The sequence below is a fragment of the Rhinopithecus bieti genome, unplaced genomic scaffold, assembly GCF_001698545.2.
Source record: "Rhinopithecus bieti isolate Rb0 unplaced genomic scaffold, ASM169854v2 scaffold_12642, whole genome shotgun sequence".
Lineage (NCBI taxonomy): Eukaryota > Metazoa > Chordata > Mammalia > Primates > Cercopithecidae > Rhinopithecus > Rhinopithecus bieti.
This window is the reverse complement of record NW_016807465.1, coordinates 818,145-835,714: the sequence shown is the minus strand read 5'-3', so window position 1 is coordinate 835,714 and position 17,570 is coordinate 818,145. Positions and strand designations below refer to the sequence as shown.

Sequence of the window (17,570 nt, the reverse complement as noted above, 5' to 3'; positions counted from 1 at the left end):
TGAAATCTTGCACTGAACTAAGGCTAAGGATACCATATAAACCACGTGAAGGGATGATGCACCCAGTTAACTAAGTGCCAACTAAATGTCCCATTTCTCCGCTACTTCCGCCTTCTGCAGGCAGGACCCAAACAAGTTTATCATGAACAAACATTTCCAGTTTGCTGGCATCAATAATGAAAATATTATAAAACACCACTGCAAATCTTGAAACCAGTAAATGCATTAAATATGAGAAATGTTATACCTTTCCTTCCTTGTCGGAGTACACTCATCTTTTTCCTTCTTGTCTTTGGAGCGAGATTCCAATTTTTCTTTATCTTTCTTGTCTCTTTCTCGTTCTCTTTCTAACTCTTTCTCTTTCTCCTGTTTTTTATAGAAAATATTAAGTTGTTTAAAAATATCAATCTGGGTTAATCTCATTTATGTAACAATATTTTCTCTTATAGGAAATCATTTTTTAAATTACTACTTAAGGTACAATACTGTTTTAAAAAAAAATCTACCCCTCCAGGGAAAACTAGTCATTTCTTTTGCTTATACTAAATAAAACTAATCCTAGCAACAGCAGCTAAACATTTACTGAGTGCTTACTATAGGCCAAACAATGTACTAAACAACTTTCCACAGACCATTTCATGTAATCATTTAAAGCATCCCTAAGAAAATTATTATTATCCTCATTCTAGAGATGAAAATTGAGACTCAGAAAGATTAAGTACCATGTCCATGGTCACACAGGAGAGTCAGGTCAGAATTTGAGACCAAGCTCTAGAATCAGAGCTCTTCCCCTACTGTCCCACCTGCCGAAAAGTTCGAATCAGAAAAAGCCAACAATGTACTGCCCTTTCCATCATAAGTTACAATAAAATAGTCAGTAGAAAGTGATCCGTCTAACTATAAACAAGTTGATTTAATCAAAGCTCTTACCAAAGAAAAAAGGCTGCAAAAGGAAAATGGTTATTCACAGTATCTTCCATCAAAATTTTATTAGTGGGAAACAAGTACCAATTACACTGCAATTTTTAAATCCTAAATACAAACTGACTATATGACTCTACAATAAACCAAAAAAATAACATATTTGCTTATCCCCAGATGCTACAACTGCCACTTCTCATTTGAAATTCTGATTTCTGCATATAAAGGAGTGGCTACGGACAATAAATCCACAAAACTAAGTTCTTCATTAACAGGAATTTAATTTCTCTATGATTTATATGCATCAAGCAAGCTATGTGATAGCTGATTCTTCTAATTTTTAAAAGGTGAAAAAAGCCTATACCAGAAGTTGGCAAACACTTTCTATACAGAGCCAGACAGTAAATACTCTATGCTTTGTGGGCCACATACAGTCTCTGTCACAACTACTCAACTCTGCCACAGCAGAGTGAAAGCCACCCTACAAAATACCTAAGTCAATGTGCATGGCTGTGTTCTAATACAACTATTTATAGAATCAGGCAAGGATCATGTTCCTTTTCTCCAATTATAATCATAGAGTGCAAGGAGACTAAAGTGGTAATATAAGTATTATTCATTTTGTGCTTGCTACCATCAGAACAGTGAGCATCTCAAGGCGTAATTTCCTATGGGGGTATAGGTAAGCAGCATCTTTTCTTTTTTTTTTCTTTGAGACAGAGTTTTTTATGCTTGTTGCCTAGGCTAGAGTGTAATGGCGCCATCTCGGCTCACTGCAACCTCTGCTTCCCAGGTTCAAGTGATTCTCCTGCCTCAGTCTCCTGAGTAGCTGGGATTACAGGCATGTGCCACCATGCCCCGCTAATTTTGTATTTTTTTTAGTAGAGACGGGGTTTCTCCATGTTGGTCAGGCTGGTCTCGAACTCCTGACCTCAGGTGATCCGCCCACCTCGGCCTCCCCAAGTGCTGGGATTACAGGCGTGAGCCACTGCGCCCGGCCATAAGTAGCATCTTTTACAAAATCTCATTTATCTTTTTTCCAAATATATAGAGTGCAACTTTTTTAAAGAGTGGTGCTGAGCAGACTGACTTCCTTTGGTGATCTGTAGGATGCATTTCCTGATTGATAATGAAAATGATTTCCTGATTCAGATGTCTACTTTATAGGAATCATAGTATAGCTAAAATACTTAAAATGAAGAGTAACAGTAATAATAGTAGCTATTATCTAACTCATAATCTTACAAAATTGGGAATATCAACCCAGTTTCAGAGAAAAAGCAGACTACAGTGACTTGCCTAGGAGTATGCAACAGAGAGCAGCACCACAGTTGCTCTACCAGACTCCTCCCCGACACCAGTTTTGTACATTAACAACTTCATAGTGATTGTTAAGTTCCTTTTTATGGCTCTTTCCTATTTCACTTTCTATATAATCTCATTATTATTATTATTCTTTGCAATGACAGTCAAAATTAATAGCAGTCTCAACAAAATTCCTGGAATTCCTGGTTCTAAAATTCTCTGCATGTTCCTATAAATTTTGTGATGCACGAGAAGATCAAGTCCCTCAAACACTCAAAGCTCACCAGTGAGGTATTCTACCACTTGCTGTCCCTCCTTGGAAACCATGAGAAATGAAATAAACTTCTCAACACCAGAACTTCCCAAACCCTGCCTCCATCTTTTTCTTTCTGTACCACCTCTCAGGGTTGTTGGTGTCTCACCGTCACAAATGTGACTTGTCCTGAAGGGTTTTCCAGTTTCAAAAGATGCTGTTAGCAGAATTAATCTTCTTGTCCACAGGTAGTATCCAGAATAAAATAGTGTGCTGCTGCCTTTCAGCTCCTTTCCAAACCAAACACTTTTAAAATATCAAATTTCAAATGTTTCTAATTGCCTACCGGTATTCAAAATTTAAACAAAGAATATAATTTGAAATCATCTTTAGGTATACCAGTATTCTAGGAAGTCAAATAAATAACTTCAAAAAATGTGTATTGTTGGGTATACTTATTCCTTACTCGTTGAAGAAGTTTATCTCTGTAGTGTTCTACTTGCTCCTGAAAACTCTGGCCTGGTTTTTTAGGTCTTTTCCCAGATTCCAATTCATCCTGAAACTTCATAACTTTGAGCTGTGAAATAAAACATTTTAAAAATAAGCATTTTCATCATTCTAGATTCTCAAGCACTGTTTTGCTTCTTTTCTATAGCAAAGTAGTAACTAATTAGTACTCAGTCAAAATATAACCTCACCTGAAGGCCAACTGTCAGACAAGTCCAACTAGGCAAAAGTCAGCTGACCAGATGGGAGGCCTCTCTGGTCATGAGAGGATTCAAAAACCATGAGTCGTGCTTCATGGCTGTAAGAACCCACTTACTCTCAACACAATTGTAACAAATTTGCTATCCGGTTCCCCAAATCAGAAAAGCAAGGTTGCTAAAGGCAAGCACACTGCCAGCAAGATATGACAGCAGAATGCAGATAAACATCTTTAAAAAACAGGCAGGGGTGGAAGGTGGGAGGGCTGTGGCATTCTGGTTCAGTTCATGTAAGACCAAACACACAAAGCTGCACACAGTCTGAAGGTTTCACTCACAGTGCAACCACTAGACATCAAAACACAAAGAAAAGGTTAAATCACATTTGGAGGGTACTTTATAAGACAGTAAGAGCAAATACTGATTAAAACAGACCAGACCGGGGGCAGTGGCTCACGCCTGTAATCCCAGCACTTTGGGAGGCTGAGGCAGGCGGATCACCTGAGGTCAGGAGTTCGAGATCAGCCTGACCATCATGGAGAAACCCCATCTCTACTAAAAATACAAAATTAGCCAGGCATGGTGGTGCATGCCTATAATCCCAACTACTCAGGAGGCTGAGGCAGGAGAATCGCTTGAACCCGGTGGGTGGAGGTTGCAGTGAGCCGAGATGGTGCCATTCCACTTCAGCCTGGGCAACAAGAGCAAAACTCCGTCTCAAAAAAAAAAAAAAAAACCAACAACAACAAAACAGAAAAACTTCCATCTCTTATTACCTATATAAGTGGACAAAGGTATCTGTACAAAATATTCATTGTAGCACTGTTTGTAAAAACAGACCACCTAGATAGATGTTTACCCAGCGATTTCTGGCCAATACACCTACACACAAACAAATACATATAATATACTTATATAATGGCAATGGATAAAAATGTGAAAAAACTAGCAAAATCAGTTACAGGGAGAGAAAAAACCTGCAATAAGTGAGCTTAACTTTGCTTTTTATTCTGGAGATATAAGTATCTTAAAATTGTGTACTATATAAAATAGTAAAAGAATAAATTCATTATTGGTTTTGAATTTAAAATAAAAGACTTTACAAAGTAGTAAAAGAAAACTACCCTAAGGCTTAAAGGAGCTTAAATTACCCAAAAAATTTACAAGGGTGAAAATACCTTCTTGATTTCTAAGAGAGGACTAATAAGGTGGACAAGTATGAGGACCTGGAAGATCCTCCAAGTGGTAGAAAGCACATGGATCTTGGATGGTACCACTGGACTGTCAATCTGCTCAATATTGTTTCACTCAAAGAGAAACAGGGAGCATTCTTGTCCCACGAAATTGCTGTAGATGCTAACATTTTATCCTATTTTATTCAGACACTGATATATCCTTTAAATGGACTAAACGCTGCTACAGCATTTTATTTATACCTCAAAACAAGACCTCATTTGCTTTTTACCCTCTTTACTACAACTTAGTTTTTACCATTTCTCCCCATTCCAAGTGGTATTTTCTTTTTTTTTTTTTTTTTTTTTTGAGTTGGAGTCTTACTCTGTCGCCCAGACTGGAGTGCAGCGGCACAATCTCGGTTCACTGCAACCTCTACCTCCCAGGTTCAAGCGATTCTCCTGCCTCAGCTTCCGAACTAGCGGGGTTACAAGGCGCATGCCACCAAGCCTAGCTAATTTTTGAATTTTTTTTTTTTTGGGCAGAGATGGAGTTTCGCCATGTTGGCCAGGTCAGTCTCGAACTTCTAATCCTCAGGTGATCCACCCACAAGTATTGGGATTACAGGCATGAGCCGCCATGCCTGGCCCCAAGTGGCATTTTCACTATTTTTGACTTCATGAATGTTTCTTCTACATTCTCCAATTTTGTCCTTTTTCCATCTGTTTTCGCTTTTTTTTTTTTTTTAATTAATTATTTTTTGAGACGGTGTCTCACTCACCCAGGCTGGAGTGCAGTGACAGCTATCTCAGCTCACTGCAACCTCCACCTCCCAGACAGAGTCTCCCAGGTTCAAGTGATTCTCCTGCCTCAGCCTCCATGCCTAATTTTTGTATTTTTAGTAGAGACAGGGTTTCACCCTGTTGGCCAGGCTGGTCTCAAACTGCCCACCTTGGCCTCCCAAAGTGGTGGAATTTCAGACATATTTTCACTTCTATAATCAGGGTCTTTTATAATCAGATCTTTGATGTTCTCTCCTTCTCTTCTTTCAAAGCTCTCTAAAAGTCTACATTTTTTGTGTGTTTTAATCATGACTGCATTTAAAAAGATAAGATGTAAGGCTAAGAAAGCAAGGGGGTGGGGTGGGCAACATAAATAGCTAAGTTCATCACTGTGTGAAGCCTCTCATGACCAAGATGACTCTTCCACAGAATGTATTTGTAGTAAATCGGTTTGGGTTAAAAAAAAGAGTCAAACAATAGACCTGAATGTTACTTAGGGGAGAGGAGGGATTCCTAAGATCATCTTTTTAAAAATCACTATACAATCCCTACTTATAGTTCCTGTTAATATAGTCTAACTGAGGCTCAAGCACAAGTCCAAGACACACAGAAAACAGATGATCAAGGGTCTCAACACAAAAGGAAGTGGCCCATGCAATGGCTTAACCATCCCTCCCTTGCTGCCTTCAGACAACAGACAGTTATCACCTTCCGACTCAACTGTTCACTCTTTCCTCAGGGACCAGAACAGAAAGTGATCCCTCTCTTCCAACAAGATAGAAGACCCTCCACTTGGTTCCCCACCCACTATTCTACTTGTTGGTAGAAATGGGGACAACAGAATGAGAAAAGGTAACTTCAGCCTAGGCACTGCTCTCAGTGGTATCTGAAAGATTAAGAACTGGCTTCTGGCCACCACCCCATCATATAGCTACAAGATTTTTGTGTTTTTACAAAGCATGTTTTATAACACGAATCATTTGGTTTTTATTTACTCCATGCTAAAAAATGTTCAGCTATAGGTATCTTTATTAGGACACATGTGGAGATGCAAAATTATAGTATATATACTATAGAATATAATAGAACTAATTAGAGAAACTAATTTAGAACTTAATTCTTTATTTAATGGTTCTCCAATAAAAGGGTCAGTACTCACTGGATTCTAAATCTCGAAATGGATATCCAAATTTAGGGGCAGAGAAGAGAGCTACTCGTGAAAAGCCCTGGGATAAAGCTCATGAGCCCTGAGTTCTAGTCCAAGTTTGCCACTTGTTGTGGAACTTTATTGCATATGACTAAATCTCTCAGGGGAAATACAGGAGAAGGATTAGATAATTCTAAGATGAAGCCAAGATACACATTTTAAAATCAGGACTTAGTTCATAGTCCAAATCCTGGAAAGACAACTAAGTTGTGAGAGGCAGTACCTATGAAAGCAGGAGAAATAATCACTGAATACATAAAGGAGAGGCTAGATTACAAAAGACCACATGTAGTATGGAAATGTATGCATATAAGGTGTATGTGTGCAATGTGCATGCATGTGTATCGCATATACACATATACAAGGTGGAAAGAATAAGGTTTGTAAAAACCACCTAAGTTAACAAAAAAGCTAAATTAATAGTTTCCTCTCTTTAAGTTAATAAGGAAATAGAACATTCTAAACAGTTGGGGCATTTATATAAGGGAATAGCTTCTATTATCAAGAAAATGTATTTTTATTTAACTCGAGTCTGTTTCTACTCCAACAGTTTCATCAGGTCAGAGAAAGGCAGAGCTTCTCATAAGGTGAGAGGCGTAAAAGAGTGGCATATGTAGGTTGAAAAGGTGTACAGGTGAGTGTGTTCACTGACACACATCTTATCCCTCTAAAAATCATATTTAAAATGTATATGAATACATCCCAGGAAAAAATAAATCAACTAATCAACTCTGAAAATCCTTCATCTCTACTTATAAATGACACCACGCTGACTCTACGTAAGGTTAAAACAAAATGCTGTCTCTGTTTACTTTTCAGTTTGGTGATGTCTGACAAAGAGGTGGGCAAGAACTTGTATCAGCCCAACAGTGGTTATGTGGAGAAGTGGCAATGAGGTAACCAATGTGATAGGTATCATAAGTTAGTAAGGGCGACAGTGCTAATGTACAGTAGGCATTCAAAAATACTGTTCAATGAATGTATACAGTATGAAAATTCACTCTCATACATTCTTTAGAGGTTTGAGACTGATTGCTAAACTCCTGCTAGCATTTACTGGGAATATTTCATCCCCTTGAGGGCATTACAAAGCCCTTCTCTCTCTGACATGTCTGAATAGCCTTGGACAAAACAAAAGGCATTTAAAAAGGAGAGGGCGAGACCAGCCTGGGCAACATAGTGAGACCTAACCTCTATGCAAAAAAAAAAAAAAAAAAAAAAAAATTAGTTGGGCTTGGTGGTGTACATCTGTAGTCCCAGCTACTCCGGAGGCTATCTCTTGAGCCTGGTAGCTTGACATTGCAGTAAGCTATGGTCACACCACTGCACTCCAGCCTGGTCAACGGAGAGAAATCCTGTCTCAAAAAAAAGGGGGGGGGGGGGGGGGGGGGGGAAGGGAGGGAAATGTCCGCCTGAGATAGTCTGGGCTCTTCTATACATTTCCTCATTTTTTAGTATTAAGACCCACTCAAGGCCGGGCGCGGTGGCTCAAGCCTGTAATCCCAGCACTTTGGGAGGCCGAGAAGGGCGGATCACGAGGTCAGGAGATCGAGACCATCCTGGCTAACACGGTGAAACCCCGTCTCTACTAAAAAATACAAAAAACTAGCCGGGCGAGGTGGCGGGCACCTGTAGTCCCAGCTACTTGGGAGGCTGAAGCAGGAGAATGGCGTGAACCCGGGAGGCGGAGCTTGCAGTGAGCTGGGATCCGGCCACTGCACTCCAGCCTGGGCGACAGAGCGAGACTCCGTCTCAAAAAAACAAAACAAAACAAAACAAAACAAAAAAGACCCACTCAATGTCTACTCTCCTCCATACTACAGGTACAGACATTAAAAATGAGCCTAATAAAATGTAAACATAACTAGAACATGCCAGAAAATATTTTACTTTTTCCTAGTTACATACTATGAACACTCAAAATGAAATGGATTTCTCATAGTACCTGACATATAATGTATTACATGTATATATATACACATATAATCTATATATTAGAATCCATTTCTTCAGAGGATCTCCTATGTGCCATGTATTAGAGATACAATGATGAAGAGAAAACAGACATGGTCTTTTCCCTTCATGGAAAGTACAGCCTAATGAGGAAGAAAGACATTAAATAAGCAAGTAAGCAAACGAACAAAATACACATTCACATACATAACTCACAATACATACAAAATCACACAGAAGTAAATAGGAAGAAGCAAGCAAGTCCAAAAGGGTAAGAAAAGGCTACTGTCAGTGAAGAGATGGTTGAAGAGGCCTGAAGAAAAGTCACCTGGTATGAAGAGTTCTAAGCAGAGAGAGGGAACAATATGCACTAAGATATAATGCAATGAGGCAGCTTAATTTGGTGGAGAAAGTGAAAAACCAATAAAGTGTAATTTAAGTTTCACTGCAACACCAACCTCAATTTCACGAAGTTTGGCTCGTTTTTCCTCACTCATTTCAGAGTACTTAGAGAACTTGGACTCAGTCATTTCTTCTTTGATTGGATTAGAGTACAAATGATGTTCTTCAGATTTGGAACTTTGAGTATCTTCTTCATCTTCACTTTCTTCTTCTTGACTTTAGAAATAAGCAGAATACATTATATCTCAAGGCAGCAAGAGTGTACTATATTTTATAGTCCACCTATTTTATTTTTCATTGTCTTAGAGCTTAAAAATGCAACCAAAACATAATAGGACAATTCATACCTCAAGCATTTTTTGCACAATATTTGATCAATATTTTATAGACAATTTTATAAAACACTTCTTTCCTCCACAGAAAATGTGTGAGCTTCAACATAAGCATACTTTAATAAATTGTGCTTATGTTATCTGTGTGCCTTCCATTTGCAACAAACTTTCCTTGCAGCAGTTAAATGAAACGAATAATCTAGTTTCTGCATACTTCACAGTTCAGAGTGATTTCAAGAAGCTTCATGTTTTCCATTCCCGAGTTACTTCACTCATATTGTGAGTAACAATATTCAAATATTGTATGTTCTCATTTATAAGTGAAAGTTAAGCTACAAGGATGCAAAGGCCTAAGAATAATACAATGGACTTCTGGGACATGGAAGGATGGGAGGGGGGTGAGGGATAAAAGACTATAGTATATATTGGGTACAGTGTACATTGCTCAGGTGACAGGTGCACTAAAATCTCAGTAATCACCACTAAATAATATATCCATGTAACCCAAAACCACTTGTACCCCAAAAACTATCAAAATGAAAATAAAAATTTAAAAAGCTATATGTGAGACTTTAGTAACTTCAGCAGAGCCTATAATCAATCTAGAAAATATATGAGCTTGAGTCACAGTTACTATGAAATAATCAATACAGCTGGTAAAGACCTTACCTGATTAGCACATAACCTTAATAACAAAGCAATGTATGCATTTATATATTAGCAAATATCAGTATTCACATTTTAGTTGATTCTGAAAGTTGCACTGGTTCTGGGTCAGACAGGAAGAAAATAAAAACCTGAGAGACTATCATGAGTAAGTCACTTAGAATACAAAGAAGAAAAATTCTCCTGTCCTTCCAGAAGCAGTCTAGTGGAAACACAAACAGGCAACTATATGTAAAGCTGGTCATCAATGCTAGTACAGGATTAAGAAAACGTTCTTGAAGCACAAAGAATGAATGGTTTTTTAAAAAATATATTTCACATTCTGGGACTGGGTTGTGTGTGTGTATGTATTATTGGCAAATAAATCTGGGCAAAACAAGATACCCATGTACAAACAAACTCAGAATGTTTATGTATATACAAACAAAATTCCTACAAACAATGTTGACTGTGATAACAACATTACTGGCATAACCTAGAACAAACGCTGTTTTGCCTTTAATACTTGAACCTCACAAGCCCTTCTATGTTAGTATTCGGGTACTAAGGACATTCTACAATAAGCAGAGAGATTCCTTTTAATACACATGTAGAATTATTCCTAACAATGTAAAAACAGTTATAATTAAATTCTTTCCAAATAAAATTAAATTGAAGTCTTACGTAATAAGACCTTCCTTGTATGACAGAAAATTTACGCCAGGCAGATAAAAAGAAAGGCTGTCAATTCAGAATCAGAAAAGATATGATACTGAGAAAATTCTGATACTAGTTTTTAAATATCTCAACCAAAGGTCCTTTCTAGACATTACTAAAATATTTTACTAACTTCATCTTCGGAACCACACAAATCATTAATATCACCATATGGGTACAACTAAATACAATATTAGTTAAGGAAGAAAAAAGTCCAAACCAACAGTTTAAAATATTCTTTTGGAAAAAAAGTTTTACTTAATATTTCTCATTGATTTGTCAGTAATTTCCTAAATATAGTTTTTAGTTAATTTTTTTTAAACACAAGAATTTCCTGTTTTATGGTACATAAAATTTTACAAGTGTTTCAGATGCTTTTAGATTGTTGAAGTGTATGTCTGTTTACGTAAACAGGGATGTTTACTGAAGAATTATTCTAGAAGAGTCAATAAGGACATGACTTTGTTAAATTGAGTCACAGTTACTATAAAATACAATACAGCAGATATTGATTACTTAACCAATTCTAGCCTGTAAAATTTTTTCTAATTCTTTTGCAATTTCAAATATTCTTTGGTAAACATCCTTGTATGCTTACCCAAATGTTTGTTTTCAATCATAGATGAACACAGAACAGGTAAATAGATTAAAATGGAATAATACCAATGACACTGAATGAAAAACGTGTCACAGAATAGTATGTACAGTAGTATTACATCATTTACGTTCAAAGAGCTATGCATGTTTTTATATACACAGAAAGGGTCTAGATGGTTGAACATTAACATTTAACCATATTACTTAAGACTTTTTAAATGAGCTCTATTCATGATTTAAAATATGTAAATATTTTAAATTGCTATTACAATTTTTTCAAGGCTTAAGCAGTTTTTCTAAACTGGTTTTGGCCTTAGCTTTTAGTCACAATTCGAGGTTCAAATCATATCATAGCTTCTTCCTCTTGTTCTTTAAAAAGACATGCAAATTCAAGATTCTAAACCCATACAGTATTCGATACAAATGAAATTGGTTTTGTAACTTTTCTCCAAAACGTGCTTTAAAATCACATTTCTGCCACAAATCACTATATTGCCACAAAATACAATAATTACTAGTTACAAAATCAGCCTTAAGTAAAAAGGCATTTAGGATTCAGCCACTAGAGAGTAGTAGTGAGGCATGAGAAAATTTCAAGGATCAGAAGCTGCGCAAAAGCTTTTTTTCCTTGCTTTGTACTTTCAGTTATGTTTACATTATCATGATTTACCGAGAATTCCTACGAAAAATGAAAAATCTAAAATTATACTTCTGGTGATCCAGGCTTCCATCATTGTATGATTATTTCAACATCAATGCTAAAATGTACTCATATTCCAAACATTAACACAAAAAACTAATACCTTTACGAAATAAACTAGGGGAAACAATACTTTTTTCAGTTCAATGGCTTTTCTATCCTTCCTTCCCCTACACTACAGTAATTTTTCTCACACCTACAGTATATTCAATAAAAATAATAATTTAATTTAAATTATTAATTTAATAAAATTAAATAATTATTTTATGAGTACATATACTACTTTTAAAGCAGTGATTTTAAAATGATGTTACTAATCATAGGATCATGAACATAAAAAGGGTTCAGCAAACCACTGTTTTAAAGCAAACTGAACTAAACTGTTCTCAATTCGTGTATTCCTAAACAGCCTCAGATAGCTATTTCCATTAGCAAGCCACATCTATATTTTGTAAATATTTTGTCATCATCACTGCTGACTTGTTCTAATCACACCAACATTTCTGGAAAAACATCACTGTAGACAAGTATTCACCATCATATCAAACTGTGTTTCTATAGCCTGCTGACTGATCACATTTTCCCATCAATCCAAATACCCATTTATTAAATCCACACAAATGCCCATATTGTGCTAGGACACACAGGGGCTTTCTCTTTGTTCCCACTTCCATCTGAGAACAATAGAAGAATGCAAAATTTTAAAAGACAGCAACCTATGCTTTGTGTTTGTGATAACCATCTCTTCTACTCATTAAAAAAAAAAAAAATCAACTCCCTTTGCAATGATTTTGAAAAGTGTCAAGCACTTCCTAAAAACTACCAATATAAACTTGCAGGAGAATCTAAGAGCAGAGTTGTCAAATACAGAAACAATTTTGGGGTAATTACCAAACAGCAAAATCAAAATTATTTCTCTATATTTCAAAAGAAAAGATTTTTTTTCCTTTGTATTTATTCTTAGTTCTTCTGAAAGGTTTATATTTAAATAACACAATGGCCATAATGCAATATTTTTCTTAGCAATGTACAATCCAAAAGAAAGGAGTATAACCTTTCCTACTCACATTTTAAAAACCACTTTTTGTGGAGTCCAAAACAATATTTGATGGCAAAGGTTTGAAACAAATGCAGTTGACCAATTAGTAACTACAAAGTGAGAATGTAACCCAGCGTAAAAAACTCACAAGCAAAATGAAATCAGATCCATCAAGACCAGAAAGCAAAAGTGAAGTTTTCCACTTCACTATTATTTCAACTATATCTCTTAATGAAAAAGGGAATGTATATGAACAAGAAACAGTAAATTTAGAACTTAGATTCTTACTTTTGATTTTCTTCTTCTTCTGATTCTTCATGCTGGTCAAATAATTCCCATTTAGAAGTTGTAACAGCTGAACAGAAGGAAAACGAGGATGTAATTCCATGAGGTAAACTAGCATTTTTGCAGCAGCACAGTGGAAGCTCAAGCTTTAGAACTGAAAAGTTTATATTACAGAAGTTTCCTTTATCTAAATAGCTATTTATATGCCAAATTTCTTTCCTCACACCTACAGTATAATTCAAATTCATGAAGTGATGAATAATGTCATCCCTGTTTCTGTGTTGAATATTAAGATTTCATTAGAACCTACAAATAGTAACAATTACAGATTATTAGCACTAGGATACAGGTCTAAGTAAGTGAGAGACAGGTCTAAATGGCATCTAATCAGTCTAGCATTATGGTAGGGTCAAATCAAAAAGTTTCTCTGAAACTGACCTCTATGTAGATTTCTACGTAGGTACAGCTTCCTATCTACATTTACTACTAAAATGCCTTAACCTGAAAGGTTTTCAGTGATATCTCATTACTCTCAAAGCCTCCAAACTGAAGGACCTAAGAAAATTGTAACAGCAACACCAACCACAATAAAAGTGTACATTAGACATAAAATACGATAACAATGAGTATTAAGGTTAAAATGTGTTATAAAACATAAAAGGAAAACATACATACAAGCACACCAATAAATAACTTATTAAGTACTTAATGTAAAAATACTTATTTTACTTTTACTCACCCTGTGCTTCCAATTCAGATTCATCCACAGCTTCCCATTTTGATGGGGCAACTTTAAATATAGGCTCATTCTTCTTTGAGTCTTCAGTTGCATCCACTATTAGAGAAAGATAAGCCATTAACCCTGACGACTAGGGGATGATGCGAAGTATTACGTTCATGGGTGTTCACCATATTATTAAAAAGCAAAGTAAAATAAGGACACGGATGGACAAACAGTAATCCTGAGAACAAGGACTATGACTAAATCAATCCTCTGCATCTGAGGGCAAAATTTTTAACAGTATATATTATATCAATTCAGAAAATACAGGTTAGTAATATATTAAGCAAGTGAAGAAGTTGAGAAGTAAAACAAATCTTTAATACCTTTACCTAATCTCTACAAAACTGCATACATTATTCAATATTTAAACATATAATTCAAATGTACCAAAGAGCTGTGTACAGTTCCTATTTTCGAAATGGTTCTAGGCAGCTAGGAAAACTGAAGTTGTAGGTTAGAAAAACTAATAATACAGAACTGATAAAACCAGGTACCCAGGATTATGCATAATTGAACACAAGATTTTGCCTATAATTTCCTGATAATTAAGACAAAAAGAGAAACTTGCTAATGTTATAGAAAGCTGATTGTCCCAGCAAAGAAATGTGACCAGAAAAAATGCTTCTTCTTGATCTTTTATATACACAGCATACAAATAAATGTATTACTGGGTATTTGAATTTTTAAAAAATCAGAAATAGTTAACTTGACACCTTCATGAGAAACTATAACCTTCTGCCATATCAGCATGTATGGAAATTAGAGTTTTGGTCACCAAACTTATTAGCTAGATTTAATCAGTTTGAAATTTGAACTTACAAGGCACTCCATCAAGATCATCATCAAGACTTTTTATAGGGACTCCATCAAGATCATCAATGGGAGTAGCATCAATAGGAATTCCATCTACATCTTCCAGAGGTGCACCATCAAGCTCTTCCTCAATGGGGGCACCATCAAGGTCATCTGGAACATCCTATGGAAATGTGTACTATTATAACATTTTCCTTTGCTTGCTGAAGTCACACTGCTTGTAAGATTAATTTGTAATCCAGTACAAGCCAACATACCAGGATACCCACAATCCAAGGTACATTGTAAGACATAGTAAGAATATATATTCTATCATCCAGTTTGCTAAAGAAGCAGTCAGTTGGGCATTTATCTAATATTTACCAAGTGTTCACTGGTGCCGGGTACCATGTAAGGCAATGATGAGCAAAAACAAATTTGGTCCCCCTGTTACAGAGCCTAGTAAAGGCTTTTGTTGTTGTTTTGGGGGGGTGGGGGAACCAGGAAATCAGATCATCACAACAATATATACTTAACTGTAACTATGGTAACTGCTACAGCAAAAAGGCATATCATACTATTAGCATAATAAGTTTCACTTAAAGAGGTCAGAGAAGGCTCTCTAAGGTTATATCTGAGCTGAGATCTGAAGGATCTCAGGTAAAGATAAATCCCAGAAAGAGGGAAGGACATGTATACAGGCCAATGGTAGGTGAAAACACACATTTAGGAAACTGAAACAAGCACCATGTGGGTTGCAACAGTAAGGTCAATTAGGAAGACCCTGCAGGAGTGAAAGTGAAAACATAGTAGCTTGACTAGTAAGGCAGAATTAAACATTAAGGGTTCAGTAATTATTTAGGAGGTAAAGAAAAACAACAGAACGGTGGTGTATATCTGCTATCATGTGATGCATCTTTTCATGCACATATTTTACTTATATAGCTATCTTTAACAAAATAAAGTCATGCTACATATATACTGCTCTATTACTTGCTTTTTTTCTACTGTTAATATCATAAGTCTTAGGTCATTAAATAAAAAACCACTCATCAATTTTCACGTAAGGACACAGAGAGAGAATCCCTGCTATATGTAATTTTGACTCCTGGGTTCCAGCAATAAAAATCCACTATTTAGTGGTAAGCAACAGATATTTTTCAGAAAGAAATATACCTCGCATATGTAACGTAGCATAATTCCAAGAAACCTCCACCCCAGAAACGAACTTTAAAAACAACCAAATACAGAGTGCCTACCTCTGTTTCCTTTTCTTCAATAATATTTACAAGTCCTAAGAAAATATTTTGTAGTTTGATCAAAAATGGTTCTGGATAAATTGCCCAATCTTCCCATGCTCTGAAGCAAGTCATCACCCGTTGCTAAATAAATAGGAAACAGATAACAAATTTTTATTTTGGGCTATATGTCTCAAATTTCAGTTCATGAGAATGACCATCAAGATTTGCTAAATTTGCCTTTAAACTGACATTTTTTAAGAAAATTACTATATATTACCATTTTTTTAAAAAAAATCAATGTCACCTTCTAATTAAAAGAAAAAAAAAACCCCTAAAAATAAATATAATGAAAAATAAACAGTAATTATTTGCTCTTTACCACCTAAGGTCAGCTCCCATACCATTAGTACTACACATGAGCCACATTCAGGAAAGACTTACATAGAAACTTATGAAAACTTAAAACCAAAGTAGCCAAGTTTTGACCTGAATCCCCTTATGGTCCAGTAAAGTAATTCCTAATTCTGGTTAACACTTTACTCTGTATCTTCCCTAAACTTTTTTTAAAATTCTAACTTATGGTCAAAATTTAAGGTCAAAAACTTTAAAAATGGGAGTTGTCTGAATGCCCTAAATGGTGGGGTCACTGGGCATCTTCCCAAACTAAAAATTTTTCTTAAAAAAGTCATCTTCCCATGAAAGCATATTTACTTAGTCAATTATAAATAAAGTACTCCACCTGGCTTTTCTTAATACTGGACTACAGCTTAAGAGGTTATAAAAAAATTGGTAACAGAGTAGACTTTCTAAATATGATTAAAATGTATGTCTTTAATCCAGCCAAATAGTATATACCATTACAAAACAAGTGATTCTTCTGGCTGTTTTATGAAAAAAGACTAACATTTATAATATTTAAACAATACTTAAAACTAAAACTAAAATTAAATTACTGTCAAAATAGTATCTTTTAAATTTTGATTTTGATAAAACAAAATGACAGAATTTTAAAAGAGTAACTTCTGCAACATCTAAGTTTTAATTTTATGTCTCATACTTGTCTTATGTACTTTTCTAGCCCTTCAAGGCCCTCTCCCCCGACCCATTTAAAACACTAGGGCAAAAATAGTAAAACAATAAACGTACCTTAAAGTTTTCAGATTGTAAATGGCCTTGAATTGTACGATAGGTGGCATTGAGGTCTGAAAATATCTGACATAACTTTGTTTCAAAACTGAAATTCAAACAATATATTCTTTAAAATAAAATCTGTTTAAAATTCCTTTCCCCTTCAGCATGCCAGCCAACGAAAACCCCTCCTGAACTTAAAATACCTATGAATTAATCAAGAAATTATTAAAAATCAAAAACTAGGTGTTTAAACTCTAAAACCGTAACTGAATTGCTTTAACTCTTATTACTCTGAATTTTTCTCCTACAAACTCCCCAACAGTCCCTATTATCTCCCTTTATAAGCAAGAAACGTTACATCTAGGATATGTTGAACCATCTCATCCAATTTCTTTATTTTATAAAACAGAAAACTTAGAAAAGTGACTCATCCAAGGCAAAAAAACTAATAGCAGACATAAGAGTAGGACTCAGATCTCTAAATTTCTTTTCAGAGCAACTTCCTAGGGAAAAGCTTCCCTTTGCCTAATTCAAAAAATAAACACAGAAAGAGAGCTCTGGGGAACTGAGAAAAGGTTACACTTTTTTTTTTTTTTTTTTTTTTTTT

The 17,570-nt window shown here is 35.5% G+C and overlaps 1 protein-coding gene across 1 annotated transcript in view; it reads right to left on the bottom strand.

Moving 5' to 3' along the window:
- U2SURP (U2 snRNP associated SURP domain containing) overlaps window positions 1-17,570 on the bottom strand; it is a 62,668-nt gene that overhangs the window by 9,497 nt on the left and 35,601 nt on the right. The window contains 8 exon segments of the mRNA XM_017882279.1: window positions 248-366; window positions 2,946-3,056; window positions 8,757-8,916; window positions 13,019-13,085; window positions 13,755-13,850; window positions 14,619-14,775; window positions 15,851-15,973; window positions 16,979-17,066. Coding sequence (XP_017737768.1) covers window positions 248-366; window positions 2,946-3,056; window positions 8,757-8,916; window positions 13,019-13,085; window positions 13,755-13,850; window positions 14,619-14,775; window positions 15,851-15,973; window positions 16,979-17,066 — 921 coding nt within the window.